The sequence below is a fragment of the Dromaius novaehollandiae genome, chromosome Z (assembly GCF_036370855.1).
Source record: "Dromaius novaehollandiae isolate bDroNov1 chromosome Z, bDroNov1.hap1, whole genome shotgun sequence".
NCBI classification, from domain to species: Eukaryota; Metazoa; Chordata; class Aves; order Casuariiformes; family Dromaiidae; genus Dromaius; species Dromaius novaehollandiae.
In genome coordinates, this window is record NC_088132.1 from 1,388,317 (window position 1) to 1,403,703 (window position 15,387).

General features: G+C 62.6%; 2 protein-coding genes across 2 annotated transcripts; one reads left to right on the top strand and one right to left on the bottom strand.

Moving 5' to 3' along the window:
- The first annotated feature begins 867 nt into the window (after positions 1-867).
- On the top strand, positions 868-3,108 carry LOC135324615 (golgin subfamily A member 6-like protein 10). Its single transcript, XM_064501231.1, has 8 exons — positions 868-1,041; positions 1,152-1,280; positions 1,497-1,553; positions 1,834-1,893; positions 1,998-2,062; positions 2,298-2,367; positions 2,484-2,530; positions 2,862-3,108. Exons 1-8 carry the CDS (start codon positions 895-897, stop codon positions 3,061-3,063), a joined length of 777 nt encoding a protein of 258 aa, XP_064357301.1. The 5' UTR covers positions 868-894; the 3' UTR covers positions 3,064-3,108.
- Positions 3,109-8,232: 5,124 nt separating this feature from the next.
- On the bottom strand, positions 8,233-10,536 carry LOC135324743 (golgin subfamily A member 6-like protein 10). The gene is made up of 8 exons (XM_064501613.1): positions 10,363-10,536; positions 10,124-10,252; positions 9,851-9,907; positions 9,511-9,570; positions 9,342-9,406; positions 9,037-9,106; positions 8,874-8,920; positions 8,233-8,542 (listed from the first exon to the last, which is right to left on the bottom strand). The coding sequence occupies exons 1-8, from the start codon at positions 10,507-10,509 to the stop codon at positions 8,341-8,343; spliced, it is 777 nt and encodes a 258-aa protein (XP_064357683.1). The 5' UTR covers positions 10,510-10,536; the 3' UTR covers positions 8,233-8,340.
- Between the last annotated feature and the right edge of the window lie 4,851 nt (positions 10,537-15,387).

The window sequence follows — 15,387 nt, forward strand, 5'->3', positions numbered from 1 at the left end:
GGAGATGTTCCTTCAGCCTGCGCATCAGACATGCAGGTGTGTGAGGTACCCAGTGGATGGAGCCCTCAAGAGACGCTGGCTGGAGCTGAAGGGTCTTGACATCCTGGCAGCATGCAGGGAGGGATGGCCTGTGCACCGGCAGCTGGGAAGACTCTGCAGCTGTGGCTCAGGAGTCGAGGGGCTCTGCTCCCCCAACAGCACGGCCTCCCCAATGCGGAGGGTGGTCCCGTGTGGGTTCTGGGGGTGGCCACACCTCACAGGCTGGCCTGCTGAAGCGCTCCGTGGGACTTTGGCTGCCTGCCCACTCCCACCAGCAAGCCTGCCAAGGAGAAGGGAAGCAGTGGAAAGCTGCTGCTGAGGGTGGTGGGGCCCGGAGCGCTGCCAGCGCCACAGCTGGAGCATGCCTGCCCGCGGGCAAGGGGTGAAGCTGTGCCCACGCACACGTCCGAGGCACGAGTGCGCGGGAGCAGGGTGCCTGTTCATAGCCCCCATGCACAAAGGCATCATTTCCAGTACATGCAAGCACGTGCGTGTGAGTGTGCCTGTGTGTGTGTGCATGCCAGAAATGGCAGCGGCTGTGTGAGGGTCCCGCGGTGGGCGAGCACACGGGCTGTCCCCACTCACACCGTGCTGGCTCCCAGCGCGCAGCCCAAGCCATGGAGGTGGCCGATTTGAAGCTGGCCCTGCAGCGTGTGAGGGCGGAGAAGCGGGAGCTCACGAATCACCTGGAGACCCTGGAGGAGGAGTATGAGGTGCTGCAGAGCAAGAACGCCCGCCTGACGGAGCAGGTGGCCAGGTGGGGTGATCCCGATGTCGCTGGGCGCGCAGGAGGCTGGGGAGGCTGGGGCGCGGAGGATGAGGGAGGAAGGGGAGGCCGGTGGCAGGGCGAATCTGATGGCGCCCCTTTGCTGCAGGCTGCAGAGGTGCAGGAAGATGGCCGAGGAGCCAGAAGGGCTGCTGGCCGAGCTCAGCAGGCTGCGGGAGCAGCTGGAGCAAAGCCAGCAGGAGAGGGGCTGTTGCAGGGAGCTGCTGCGGTGCCTGGTAGGCATGGAGTGCCCCGGTGCTCGGGGCTGGGGCTGCCCCCGCTGAAGGCCTGCTCTGGGCCTTCTCTGCCCTGCTCTGAAGCTCTGCTCTGCGCCTTCCCCACGCAGCAGGAGGAGAAGCAGGAGCTGCAGGACGCTGCCCAGGAGCTGGCCAGGGAGAACTGTGCCCTCCGCCAGCGGGGCTGCAGCAGCCACCAGGAGCTCCAGGGCCTGGAGGAGCTGCTGCCGCAGCTGGAGGTGAGCTGGGCTGGGGGCCTCTGCCTGCCCCCCGGTGCCTGCGGAGCTGGGTAGCCGAGGGGAGCTGCCTGCGAGGGGCAGCACCAGAGTGGGAGCTGGGCGCCGAGGGCAGCCGGGAGGGCACAGGGCCTGGGACCTGCTGCCAGGAGGAGCTCTCACGGGACAGACCGCATGCCCTGCTGAGTGCTCCTCTTCCTCTCCTCTCCTCTCCCGCAGGAGCGCTTGCAGGCAGCCAAGGGGGAGAGAGGCAGGAGGCTGCAGGAGCTGGACAAGGTACAGGGCAGAGGGAGAGCTGTGGCGGCAGTGTGCGCGGTGGGGTGCCAGCACTGGGGTCCATGCACCCCACAGCCTCGGCCAGCGGTGGGTGTGGGTAGGGCATTCGCCCCAGGGGCCGGGCTCCGTGCCTCCCCTCCGGCTGGCCTTGTCCGTCGCCAGCCCTGCCAGTGCCCTGGAGCAGGGGAGTCGCAAGAGGGCACAGCCCTGAGGCTGGACGGGGAGGGGGCTGCCCAGCCCCCAGCTCCGCTCCCTGCATTGTGTGCCCCGTGTTTTGCAGGAGAAAGAGCGCTCGGCCCAGCTGAAGGAGCAGCTGCGTGAGCAGGAGGCGCGGGCGAAGGTAGTGCCGAGGGGGCGCGGGCAGAGGGTGGTGGGTGCCCACTGGCCAGGGGCTTTGGAGGAGGCTGCAGCAGGCGCATGAAGCGTGAGCCTTCCCTCTCCCAGGTGCTGCGTGCTGCAACGAGGCAGCTGCGAGAGGAAGTGGACGAGCTGGAGCTGGAAAACGCCTAGTGAGTGGGGCCCAGGGATGCCTCTCGCCCACAGGGCTATGCAGGGGCTCTGTGCCACACCTGGACTCGCAGCGGACGCCAGTGCCGTCCCTGGGGAGGGGATGGGGGGGTTATGTGCAGCATGTGGTGGGACAGGTGACCCCCATCCCTGCCAGGGGACAGTGGGATGTTGCAACAGGGAGTCCCAGTGGCCGTGGTGGCCAGTCCTGGTCCAAGCAAGCCTTGTTGCCTGCAGCAAGCAGCAGACAGAGCAGGAGCCCGAGGCGGAGGGGTCTGTGCTGCCGGAGCTGCTGGAAGCCCAGCTGGTAAGGGGAGAGGCAGCGCCAAGGCCTGCTGTGGTCAGCTGGGTCTTGCTGGGGAGAGGGGACCGTGCAGCCCCATGCAGGCCCCACAGGTGTCCCCGCTTGGTGTTGACCTGCAGGAGAGGGAGGAGCTGGCGAAGAGATGCGGCATCGCTACGTGGCTGCCGTGAGTTGCCCTCGAAGCCCTTGTGCCCTGCCACCCATGTCTGGGCTGCTTTGCAGCGAGCTGGCCTGCGCTGGGGGGTCCTGCTCACTGGCTGTGGGCTGTGCAGCTGGGAAAGACGCCCCCAGAGTGTATTCCTTGTGCCAGGCTTTCTTCTTTCTGGGCTGGTGGTGGCTCTTTTGCAACCTTGCACGAGGGAGCAACGAGCAGTGTCTGGGGGGCAGATGGTGGGGCTCCCGCATGGGGCCCCTGCAGCCCAGCGGTGGGTGCGGGGCAGGAGAGGGTTGGGATGCATCTGCCCTGCCTCATCTCCCATCCCTCCGCTGTCCCTCAGGAGACTCTGCGTGCTCTTCATGTGCCTGGAGCTGGTCGTCGGCTTGGTGCTGGGCGCTGTGGTTCTCTATGCCTCGCGGCACGACCAAGAGCTCCTCTTCCGACTGCTGCTGTGGCTGCTACCCGAGGAGACCTACGCCCGCCTGGCATACTTGCTGGGAGAGAGCCTGAGCCTGCGCAGTGAGGGGCTGCTGCCCTTCTGACAGCCGTTCCCCGGCCCTGCAGCTCTGTCGGCCTCGGCCTCCCAGAGCCTGCAGGGTGAACGCTGAATAAGATGTCCTTGATGCCCCCTCCTTGCAGTCCAGCGTGCTTTGTGTGTGCCCAGAGAGACGGCCTTTGAGGCCTGGGTGCCTGCGCTGGGGGTGGTGGGCGGTGGTCAGGGGAGGTGCTCTCGCAGGGTGGAAACACAGAAGCAAAACCACCCTAAGCAGGAATATGGCAGTGGAAGCAGGTACGGATCTTCCCATAATTAAAGAAGCAGCCCTCATTATGGCAGAAGCTCAGGAAAACAGCCTTGTTACACTCTCTGACCAGGTTCTCTTGAGATATTCCACGCGCGGAGAGTGTAACGCGTAGCACCAGATTGCCTTCTTGGAAGGTACTTGACGTTCCATGGGTTTCTCATTTAGGGGGCTGATACAGCAACAGACTGAAATCACAACACCAGCGTAAGCTGCACTTTGCAGAGTAGAGCCATCACAATCTACAGTTCAATCACAACACCAGGGTGATCCCCGCTACCAGTCTCTATAACATGCTCACTGTCATGATGCTGGGCATCCCATACCGCTGGGAAGGAAGATGTGCGCTGAAAACCATTGCTCTCTTCAAAGTTCTGGTGTTAGTTGTTCATTTTTCATACTCTTGCACGGGCTGAGCCACTCTCTCTGCCATGAAGCTCTGCCTGACTCAGGGGCACGTTCGCACTCTTCTGATGAAGTCGGGCAGAAACACTGGCACAGCCAGGGGATCGGCTCAGCTCTCATGCGGGCAGCTGATCCTCTCAACTCCTGGAGCTGCTTGTCGGGAAAGGCGGCCACCCTCCGGGCCCCTCTGCCCCATGGCGGGAGTTGAGCTCTCTGTGCCACACGCAGCTCTGGGCAGTGGCTCCCGGCGCCCCCCCGGCACTCCGTGGGCCCGTCGCCCAGGCCCATCTCCTCGGAGCCGCCCTCCCGGGGGGTCCCGGGCGCTCACACGGGCTGTGCCACAGCAGGCACGGCGGCAGTGGCCGAGCCCACCGCAGCCGGGCGCAGGGGCGCGCGGCTGGCTGTCCCTGGGGCGGCGGCCCACACCGCACCCCGCTCGCCCCGGCACAGCCCGGCGAGCCCCGGCCGAGGTGCAGGCGGTGGGGCCCGCGGGCGCTGCGCCACGCCGTCCGGGGGCTGGCGAGGGCAGGGACAGCCCCGCCGGCCCCTTCCCGCGGCCCCGCTCGTCCGCGCCCGGCCGGGGCGAACGCCTCGCCCTTCTCCCCGCGGCCCTGGGGGAGGGGGGCCAGCCGGCCCGCCCGGGCTCCCCGCACCGCTGCGGCCCGCCTCCCTCGCAGCGCCACATTGGGCTGCCGGCATGTCACTTCAGGCACTGCCCGCCCCTCCCGCACACCCATTGGCTCTCTGCCCCTCCCTGCTAGCTGAGTGGCCGGAAGCACACAGGAGGGCGGGGCTGTCCCCTCCCCCTCCCCCAGCCCCAACCGCCATTTCCGTGCGCCGATCGCAGCGCTGCTGGCGAGTGCTGGGGCTGCCGTGGCGGGGCACGAAGGGTATCAGAGAGCTGCGCCGAGAGACACACCAGATTGCGGAGGCGTCAGGGGCATTGGGGCAATGGCGATGCGGCTGGCACGGGGCCTGCGAGGCCCCTTCAGTGAGGCACTCAGCCTCTCCCAGACCCCTGGCCTGCAGCCCTGTGCCCACCCCAAACCCACAGCCTTACCCCAGCCCCTTGCTCTGGGCATTGGCTCCCCACACCTGTAGGCCCTTCTGTGAGCTCTTAGCCCAGCCCTCAGCCTGATTCCTCGCCTGGGCTCACGAGAGACTCGCCTATGTCCTGTTGTCCGGTGGGGCGGGAAATGAAGGGATGGTGATACAAATATATTGCCTAGGAATTCACCATGAGCAAGTGGTGTGCTGTTACAGAGTGGATGGAGAAAAGTTGCGTTTGGAAGTCTCCATCTTCAGATGGACTAGATAAAGCCCTGAGCAGCTTGCTCTGACCCTGCTTTCAGCAGGAGGTTAAAGTGGAAACCTCTACAAGTTGCTTCCAACTGCTCCAAAATTGCTCTTTGAGGGCCTTGTTGTCCTGGCAGCATGCAGGGAGGGGTGGCCTGTGCTGGGAAGACTCTGCAGCTGCGGCTCAGGAGCCGAGGGGCTCTGCTCCCCCAACAGCACGGTTCCCCCACGCGAAGGGCGGTCCCGTGTGTGCTCTGGGGGTGGTCACACCGGCTGGCCTCCTGAAGCGCTCCGTGGGACTTTGGCTACCTGCCCACTCCCACCAGCAAGCCTGCCAAGGAGAAGGGAAGCAGTGGAAAGCTGCTGCTCTGCTGAGCTTCCCCAGGCTGTCCTGCACTCCCGTGGGCTCCCGTGGTGCAGGCAGCTCCAGGGGCCTAAGGCAGCAGCCACTGCCCTTGCATGGGGAGCCCTTGTGTGCCCGCTGCTTCTCCCTGCCCTCCCTGGCCTGCCCGGTGCTCTTGCTGCCCATGGCCCTCGCTTGCCCCCAGCCAAAGGAGGCAGCACTTCCTAGCAGCTCTGCCTTGGTGCCTTCTTCTGCGTGCACCAGGGAAATGGACCGCACGCTCAGCTGCACAATGCTGGCAGTCCTGCAGATGTGGCAGGGCTGGGGCTATGTTGCAGCTCGGGGAGCCTCTCTAGTGGCTCAGGTGTCCATCTTTTGGCCCTGAGAATGTTGCGTGGGACTCTCTCCTGGGGGAAGATGCAGGAGAAGGTGTCAGGGCTGTGAGAGAGCAGAAAGAGCCATGGGGTCCTGCAAGGCGCCCAGTGGCACCACTGCTGAGAGCTGCCCTGGGCACAGCCCAGGAGCCAGCGAGGCGCCGAGCGACAGGCAGCCTGGGCTGGCGTTGCCCTCCCTGCTGCCTGCAAAACTCACCCCTGCTGGGCGGGCACGTGTTCTGCAGGTGTGCGGCTGGTGCTGGAACAGGGCTGGGAGAGAGCAGCAAGGGGCTTTCCTCGGCGGAAAGTGCCAGCGCAGGGCGAGCGCTGCTGGGCACGGCCGGCTCCATCGGTGGTGCCCAGCCGGGCCTAGGAGGCTACCCAGCAGCGTCCAGCACCTGAGCTCTGGCCAAGGCAGCTCTCGCCTGCGGCTGCCGCTGCTGGGAGCCTGAAGTGCCCGAGCAGCCGTGGGTGGCCATGGCAGAGGGCCGGGAAGCTGAAGGAGGGCAGCGCCCATGTTATGCATGCAGCAGCAGCACTCCCCCATCCTGTGCAGCCACCTTGCTCCTGCGCTGCCTGCCCAGCTCCAGCATCTGGTAGTCGGGCACACGCAGATGGGGAGCTGCTGGGCACGGAGTGAAAGTGCGCAGCACGTGCCTATCATTGTCGGAGAACACCTGTGGCAGAGCCCTGGCTGTGCTGCCCGCAGCACGGCCTGGCCTCGGGCCATGCACCATCCTGCCAAGGTGGCAGCACGAGCAGTCCCACTGTGACTGCGGCACAGGGACACGAGGCGCCCAGGGTTGCCCAGGGATGTGGGGCAAGGGGTGCTGAGGAGCCATGTGGGCTCAGCCCCGGCAGGCCAGGGCAATTGCTGTGGAAATGTATGTGTGCCTGTGCACGCATATGGAACACACGCATATACACAGGCAAATATGTGTACTGCACCAGCTACAAAACATTAGAACTGTTACTGTCCACAACGCTGCCAGGGGCTCTGGGCATCCCACAGAACTTGGGAATGAGTCAGAATGACTCCAAGACAGTGTCACAAAGGCCAGGGGTCACAAGGAGCACTGCGGGGTGCAAGACAGCACCTGCCTTGGGAAACACACCTGGCAACAGATTGGAAGTCTTGGGCAGGGACTTGATAGGTCTGACTTCTGGGCTGTAACTGGAACAGGACCCACATTCACTTGCAGGGCAATGACTGGCTCCTTTAGGGGTTGATTTCTTTTGTTCTCTTTCCCTGTTTTCCTTTCTTTGGGTGGGGCTGGGGGGGGGGGGAGGTCAACCTATACCCCACCTGACAGTCCAGTGATGGCAGAATGCTACCGGAGGTGCTTTGCTGAACTGTACACCTTTTCCTTGGTCAGATCAGAGCAAGCCCCCGAGCACGTCACTTCTGCCTGCAGGGACTTGTTTTGCCAATGCAAACCAAAGCCAGACCCAACCAAACTAAAGAAACAAGCAAAAAAACAAGAACCACCTCAAAGCACCCCCTCCCCAAAAAAGCCACCAGGTGAAAAGACTCTGGGGAGAGGTGGTGAACCCATGAGAAGACAGCTTCCTGGCACTGCAGTTTCTACAAGCTGACATGCCTTTGGAAGCCCTGGCTGTGTTCCTGACTGGCGATGCTCTCTCTTAAGGCTTTGGAAAGTATATCCTCTCCAGGGCTCAACAAAGTTGGCCCATCTCCTCAAAGTGCTTGTTACACAACCAAATCACATGGTGAAGGGTGGGCAAGAGAGGTGTTCCCAAGGGAAAACACCTTGACTGAAACCAGAGGATCCTCGGAAGCCCCCTGCTTTGCTCCAAGATGCTGCACACCTTTGCAGGAGAATCAAACCAGAGTTTTGCACCTCTGCTCTTCTCTGGGCCCAGGGCTCACCAGCTCTTCTGCTTCCATCCCCATGCCCCACAGGCTTGAAATACCCACAGTGGGCTGTCCCCCTGGCCCTCGCCTCCCAGGCTCTGCTCTGGGCCCTGACCCACAGGCTCGCAGTGGGCCTCTTGCCCCTTTGCCAGCAGAGGCCTGGCCGAGCTGCTCCTGCATGGAAATGCCACCCCCCCGCTTGCCTTTCTGCAGGAGCCTCTCTCCATGCCCCTCTGGCAGCACTTCACCCTGTCCCCAGGAGAGCGTGCCAGCATGGCATCTCCCACAGCTTTCCCAGGTGGCAGGCATGTATTTGTGTGCAGCCATGGGCGGCAAGCCCCTTGGGCCTCGGGCGGTCCTCTGAGGGCTGTCTTGCTCCCTGCCCCAGCCCCACGTCCTTGCCAGCCCTCGCCTCCTTTCACGCACCCACTGCGAGGGGGCAGCTCGGCCCCCAGCACTCCAGGCCCAGCCCTGCTCACCCCCATGGGGGCAGCCCACGAGCTGGCACGCTCTTGCCCCACTTGCTCAGATGCATCTCGCCCCCACCCGGCAGGTCCCTCGCGCTCCCCCAGCGCAGGCACCCAGGCCTCAAAGGCCGTCTCTCTGGGCACACACAAAGCACGCTGGACTGCAAGGAGGGGGCATCGAGGACATCTTATTCAGCGTTCACCCTGCAGGCTCTGGGAGGCCGAGGCCGACAGAGCTGCAGGGCCGGGGAACGGCTGTCAGAAGGGCAGCAGCCCCTCACTGCGCAGGCTCAGGCTCTCTCCCAGCAAGTATGCCAGGCGGGCGTAGGTCTCCTCGGGTAGCAGCCACAGCAGCAGTCGGAAGAGGAGCTCTTGGTCGTGCCGCGAGGCATAGAGAACCACAGCGCCCAGCACCAAGCCGACGACCAGCTCCAGGCACATGAAGAGCACGCAGAGTCTCCTGAGGGACAGCGGAGGGATGGGAGATGAGGCAGGGCAGATGCATCCCAACCCTCTCCTGCCCCGCACCCACCGCTGGGCTGCAGGGGCCCCATGCGGGAGCCCCACCATCTGCCCCCCAGACACTGCTCGTTGCTCCCTCGTGCAAGGTTGCAAAAGAGCCACCACCAGCCCAGAAAGAAGAAAGCCTGGCACAAGGAATACACTCTGGGGGCGTCTTTCCCAGCTGCACAGCCCACAGCCAGTGAGCAGGACCCCCCAGCGCAGGCCAGCTCGCTGCAAAGCAGCCCAGACATGGGTGGCAGGGCACAAGGGCTTCGAGGGCAACTCACGGCAGCCACGTAGCGATGCCGCATCTCTTCGCCAGCTCCTCCCTCTCCTGCAGGTCAACACCAAGCGGGGACACCTGTGGGGCCTGCATGGGGCTGCACGGTCCCCTCTCCCCAGCAAGACCCAGCTGACCACAGCAGGCCTTGGCGCTGCCTCTCCCCTTACCAGCTGGGCTTCCAGCAGCTCCGGCAGCACAGACCCCTCCGCCTCGGGCTCCTGCTCTGTCTGCTGCTTGCTGCAGGCAACAAGGCTTGCTTGGACCAGGACTGGCCACCACGGCCACTGGGACTCCCTGTTGCAACATCCCACTGTCCCCTGGCAGGGATGGGGGTCACCTGTCCCACCACATGCTGCACATAACCCCCCCATCCCCTCCCCAGGGACGGCACTGGCGTCCGCTGCGAGTCCAGGTGTGGCACAGAGCCCCTGCATAGCCCTGTGGGCGAGAGGCATCCCTGGGCCCCACTCACTAGGCGTTTTCCAGCTCCAGCTCGTCCACTTCCTCTCGCAGCTGCCTCGTTGCAGCACGCAGCACCTGGGAGAGGGAAGGCTCACGCTTCATGCGCCTGCTGCAGCCTCCTCCAAAGCCCCTGGCCAGTGGGCACCCACCACCCTCTGCCCGCGCCCCCTCGGCACTACCTTCGCCCGCGCCTCCTGCTCACGCAGCTGCTCCTTCAGCTGGGCCGAGCGCTCTTTCTCCTGCAAAACACGGGGCACACAATGCAGGGAGCGGAGCTGGGGGCTGGGCAGCCCCCTCCCCGTCCAGCCTCAGGGCTGTGCCCTCTTGCGACTCCCCTGCTCCAGGGCACTGGCAGGGCTGGCGACGGACAAGGCCAGCCGGAGGGGAGGCACGGAGCCCGGCCCCTGGGGCGAATGCCCTACCCACACCCACCGCTGGCCGAGGCTGTGGGGTGCATGGACCCCAGTGCTGGCACCCCACCGCGCACACTGCCGCCACAGCTCTCCCTCTGCCCTGTACCTTGTCCAGCTCCTGCAGCCTCCTGCCTCTCTCCCCCTTGGCTGCCTGCAAGCGCTCCTGCGGGAGAGGAGAGGAGAGGAAGAGGAGCACTCAGCAGGGCATGCGGTCTGTCCCGTGAGAGCTCCTCCTGGCAGCAGGTCCCAGGCCCTGTGCCCTCCCGGCTGCCCTCGGCGCCCAGCTCCCACTCTGGTGCTGCCCCTCGCAGGCAGCTCCCCTCGGCTACCCAGCTCCGCAGGCACCGGGGGGCAGGCAGAGGCCCCCAGCCCAGCTCACCTCCAGCTGCGGCAGCAGCTCCTCCAGGCCCTGGAGCTCCTGGTGGCTGCTGCAGCCCCGCTGGCGGAGGGCACAGTTCTCCCTGGCCAGCTCCTGGGCAGCGTCCTGCAGCTCCTGCTTCTCCTCCTGCTGCGTGGGGAAGGCGCAGAGCAGAGCTTCAGAGCAGGGCAGAGAAGGCCCAGAGCAGGCCTTCAGCGGGGGCAGCCCCAGCCCCGAGCACCGGGGCACTCCATGCCTACCAGGCACCGCAGCAGCTCCCTGCAACAGCCCCTCTCCTGCTGGCTTTGCTCCAGCTGCTCCCGCAGCCTGCTGAGCTCGGCCAGCAGCCCTTCTGGCTCCTCGGCCATCTTCCTGCACCTCTGCAGCCTGCAGCAAAGGGGCGCCATCAGATTCGCCCTGCCACCGGCCTCCCCTTCCTCCCTCATCCTCCGCGCCCCAGCCTCCCCAGCCTCCTGCGCGCCCAGCGACATCGGGATCACCCCACCTGGCCACCTGCTCCGTCAGGCGGGCGTTCTTGCTCTGCAGCACCTCATACTCCTCCTCCAGGGTCTCCAGGTGATTCGTGAGCTCCCGCTTCTCCGCCCTCACACGCTGCAGGGCCAGCTTCAAATCGGCCACCTCCATGGCTTGGGCTGCGCGCTGGGAGCCAGCACGGTGTGAGTGGGGACAGCCCGTGTGCTCGCCCACCGCGGGACCCTCACACAGCCGCTGCCATTTCTGGCATGCACACACACACAGGCACACTCACACGCACGTGCTTGCATGTACTGGAAATGATGCCTTTGTGCATGGGGGCTATGAACAGGCTCCCTGCTCCCGCGCACTCGTGCCTCGGACGTGTGCGTGGGCACAGCTTCACCCCTTGCCCGCGGGCAGGCATGCTCCAGCTGTGGCGCTGGCAGCGCTCCGGGCCCCACCACCCTCAGCCCACGGCCCGGCCCGTGTCGGAAGTGCCCCACGCAGCTCACCTCCGCTCTGCAAGCGCACTCCGCGGGAGCCCGGCCACCTCCCCCGGGCAGAGCAAGAGGAGGCACAGGCAGCGGCGGCTCTGGCGATGGGCACCGAGAGCTGCTCCCAGCCCCAGAGCACCAGCCCAGCACCAGCCGCAGCACCTTGCTCGCTCGACGGCCCCCCCGCGCCTCGCGCACACGCTCGGCAGGAGTCTGGGCGCAAGGCAGCTGGGCAAGACTCTGCAGCCGCCTGGGGAAAAGCAGTGGCACCGCGCGGTCACAATAGCTGGGGGCCGTCGCCAAGGGCTGTCACAAAGGGCCTGTGTGAGCGCTGGCCTGGGGCGCCCTGTGCAGGCCCCGGGCAGGCACCCGCCCCTTGTGCTCCCCCAGCCACCGCCCCAGGCAGGGAGGGCTAAAACCCAGGGCCGGAGACACGAGGAGAAAGCTCTGGGGCACTCCTTCCTCCTGCAGGCCTCTTGTGCAAGATTCAAGCTGACCTTGCCCGCAAGGGCTGCCCACTAGAGCCAGAGCACGGGGACCCTTGGGAAACAGAGGCAGACAGGCAGACGCCTTTGCCAACGCATGGCAGACTCGCTGTCTGCCATGGGGACGCACACTTGCTTGGCCCACAGCTCCCGAGCGGGCACATTTTCCAAAGCCCTGCAGTTGTGTCTGGGGGTGGCAGAGACTGGCCCTCTGCACCTGCCTGCCTCCGGGGGCAGCAGCCATTCTGGGGGGTGAGAAGGCAAGAAAAGCAGTCAGGCACGTCTGCTAGAAGTGCTATGCCTGCCCCCACCGAGGTTAGGAGCAGGCAATGGCCTGGCGGGTGCTGTCCTCCATTCGCAGGCTCAGCGCTGGCAAAGGTGGGGGGACATCCCGCTGTGGGCAGTGCGGCTGGGGGGCCGCGTGGACAGGGACAGGATATTAGTCTGTCTCCCCTCAGCTGGGGGGCACATTGCCTATGCCGCTAATTGTTTCTGCTCCTGTAAGGACATATTTCCTGCCATCAGGTGCTCACTTCGGTGAGTGAATGTAACCTGCTTGCCAAGTTTCCCCCTGTAGTTTACCACCCCTGAGATTGGCAAGCTCCTGTCCTCTTGACAGGTACTGTGCCATTGTTTGACCAAAATGGCGTGAGTCTACAGGCTGTTTTGTCAGACCTTTTGCCACAGGTCATCCTCTCCTTGCAGCCCCCAGGGCATCCTAGGCATGCACATAACCATTGAGCTAGCCATTCTGCCTCACAATTTTGTGATGCATTTGTTCTAGACAAATGATCAGCCATGTGACTCCACCTTGCCTCAGGGTTTCTTGGCTCTTGGTGGGCAGAAACATGTTCTTAGACTGAGCTATATCATAAATCTTTTCCTAGGGTGTTTTACCCCCCACACCCCTACCACTTACTTGTCAATTCTTTTCCACCCCATTCTCTAGCCACTGGGTGCCACCGGCCCGTGTAGCATATGAGTTCCAGTAGACACAAGGGGCTCCTTGCTCCAGGGCCAGTTCCATCGCTCTGAGCTCTGCCAGATGGGCCGAGATGTCCATTTCCTCTAGGAAAGCTTCTGTGGTCTCCACCTCTCCCCTCTTTCCCCAGTCGCTCGGCACTGCCTTTATGATCCCTGGAGTCCTCCCCTTACTTGTAGAGACTGACACAAAAGCAGCACAGGGCCAAGATCTTACGCCCTGGTAAGTCCCTGAGAAATTCTTCTGCACGAGGAGAGGAAACAGTTGTCGGAGTCCACTGCAGCAGCTCATGCTTTGTCTGCTGGCTTCTGGGCTTGCTGTGGTCTGTCAGCCAGCATGTCACTTTCAGCACTCTGCAGCATTTTAATGCATCAATGTCATGCATGAAACGCACAGTCCCATCACACACTGGTGCAAGCTAATCCCCCAGGACCTCTGGCCCACAGCTTACTGCTGATTAACTCCAGTGACTTCCTTTTCATTCTTTCTTAGTCGAGGCCCATGTCATTACATTTCCCAAGAACGGAATGAGGCTGAAATGCTTTAATTACTCAGATGGTCTGATTTTGTCTTTTCAAATGTAGCCCAATGCTCACACTTTTGCCATCTTCAGAAACAGCTTCTGTACACAGATACTTCATGAAAACACTTCTGACACAGAGTACTTTTCAGCCAGTACCCCAGGATGTGCTGATGCAGGTGCAAAAGCTTTAACCCATCTCTTTGGAAACTGTTGTTTAACTGTATTCTGTGTAAGATACTTTAGGAGCAGAGAGCACTTCAGTAGCATCACATTACATGACTTACTGCTTTCCCAAATACAGATCAGAAATGCTGTGATTGCAGCTGAGTTGGCTACAGCACTGTTAGTGATGCCCCCAGTAATGGCCCAGTGCTGATGCCAGGATTTGTCCCCTCATGTGTGCCTCAGCCCTGTATTTTTCTGATGGCTTGCCTTTGTTGCATCGTTTTCCCCATCCATCCTAACTTCCAACACACATTTGCTATGGGTTTCTTGTTTGTTACATATTACAGCTGCATTCACTTTCTGCTAGAGCCAGGTAATTGCCAGCCCAGCTAGCCCTCTTGCTCAGCTGGGGAATGGTAGCTTTCAGCAATTTATATTCTCTGCCTTGGCTAGAATTGTCCCCTTTTGGCTTGGAGTTGGTTCTGACTTAGCAGAGGTCTTCTTCTGCAAGCTGGCAATATATGCCGCTGCTGGTTTCCAGCCAGTGACCCACTCTGTCCAGAGGAGCTCTAGCCCATTTTCCATGAAAGATGCAACGCCTTTTACCCTCAGGGAAAGCAGGGCACCTGCAGCTATGCTGCCCCTCCATCTTCACTCCCAAGGAACTCTTGACTGGAATGGCCTCTAGGCTCAGGGTTGCCCAAGAACTCCAAGTGTCAGAAGTTTGTGTGTGTACAGAGTGGGACAGTCTGATCTGATTCAGGTCCTGTGAAAACAGGATGTCAAGAGCTCTCCGGCACTTTCTGTAAATTAGCAGCCTGCTACTGAAGCCAGACCCACATGAGAAGCCATAATGGTTCAGCAGGCTTGCAGTGTGCCCCCAGTACCTGCTGTCTCTGCCTGGCCCGCTGCTGAGCAGTTAGCAGTCTGCGCCAAGCGAGGTGCAGCACACAGTGCTTCGTAGCCAGCTGGTTACTGGAGGATGCAAAGGGAGCTGGCAGTAGGGGAGTAGTTTGGGAAATATGGGGAAGAGCAGGGAGACCTGGGGTTTTGTAGTGGAAAAGAAAGAAGGGGAGGGACAGAACATATGTATTAGTAGAAAATCAGCTTTGCTCCTTTGCCTGTTTGTGCAACATCTCATTAAAATTAGAAGATTATCCACTACAATTTTGGACGTTCCCAAGCAGAGTCAGAGAGCGGTGTTCCACACAGTACCCGGCTCCAGCCCCACAGGTCAGGCTCTACTGAGCAAATGTTTTGGCTTGCAAGCTGTCGGGAATGACCTAGTGTGAGTTCAGAGAGGTGTCATAGGGCTTTCCTACTTTTCATGCCCATGTGGCATAAGAGGCCAATAGCATCATGCAGCTCTTTCTGCTGTCTCACAGCCCTGACACTTTCTCCTGCGTCTTCCACCAGGAGAGAGCCCCACGCAATGTTCTCAGGGCCAAAAGATGGACACCTGAGCCACTAGAGAGGCTCCCTGAGCTGCAACATAGCTCCAGCCCTGCCACATCTGCAGGATCACTGGCATTGTGCAGCTGAGCGCGCAGTCCGTTTACCTGGTGCATACAGAAGAAGGCACCAAGGCAGAGCTGCTAGGAAGTGCTGCCTCCTTTGGCTGGGGGCAAGCGAGGGCCATGGGCAGCAAGAGCACCGGGCAGGCCAGGGAGGGCAGGGAGAAGCAGCGGGCACACAAGGGCTCCCCATGCAAGGGCAGTGGCCGCTGCCTTAGGCCCCCAGAGCTGCCTGCACCACGGGAGCCCATGGGAGTGCAGGACAGCCTGGGGAAGCTCAGCAGAGCAGCAGCTTTCCACTGCTTCCCTTCTCCTTGGCAGGCTTGCTGGTGGGAGTGGGCAGGTAGCCAAAGTCCCACGGAGCGCTTCAGGAGGCCAGCCGGAGAGGTGTGGCCCTCCCCAGAGCCCACACGAGACTGCCCTTCGTGTGGGGGAACCGTGCTGTTGGGGGAGCAGAGCCCCTCGGCTCCTGAGCCGCAGCTGCAGAGTCTTCCCAGCTGCCGGTGCACAGGCCATCCCTCCCTGCATGCTGCCAGGACACCAAGGCCCTTCAGCTCCGGCCAGCCTCTCTTGAGGGCTCCATCTGCTGGGCACCTCCTCTTGGGCAGCCCCAGCTGCAATGCCTCCAGCTTGTCAGCGATACAA

Excerpts from the sequence above, each read along its gene's own strand:
- LOC135324615 (XM_064501231.1), top strand. The coding sequence starts at position 895 with ATGGCGCCCCTTTGCTGCAGGCTGCAGAGGTGCAGGAAGATGGCCGAG. Across the intron at positions 1,042-1,151 it reads GGGAGCTGCTGCGGTGCCTG|CAGGAGGAGAAGCAGGAGCT; the intron begins GTAGGCATGGAG and ends TTCCCCACGCAG. Across the intron at positions 1,554-1,833 it reads GGCTGCAGGAGCTGGACAAG|GAGAAAGAGCGCTCGGCCCA; the intron begins GTACAGGGCAGA and ends CGTGTTTTGCAG.
- LOC135324743 (XM_064501613.1), bottom strand. The coding sequence starts at position 10,509 with ATGGCGCCCCTTTGCTGCAGGCTGCAGAGGTGCAGGAAGATGGCCGAG. Across the intron at positions 9,571-9,850 it reads GGCTGCAGGAGCTGGACAAG|GAGAAAGAGCGCTCGGCCCA; the intron begins GTACAGGGCAGA and ends CGTGTTTTGCAG. Across the intron at positions 8,543-8,873 it reads GGCATCGCTACGTGGCTGCC|GAGACTCTGCGTGCTCTTCA; the intron begins GTGAGTTGCCCT and ends GCTGTCCCTCAG.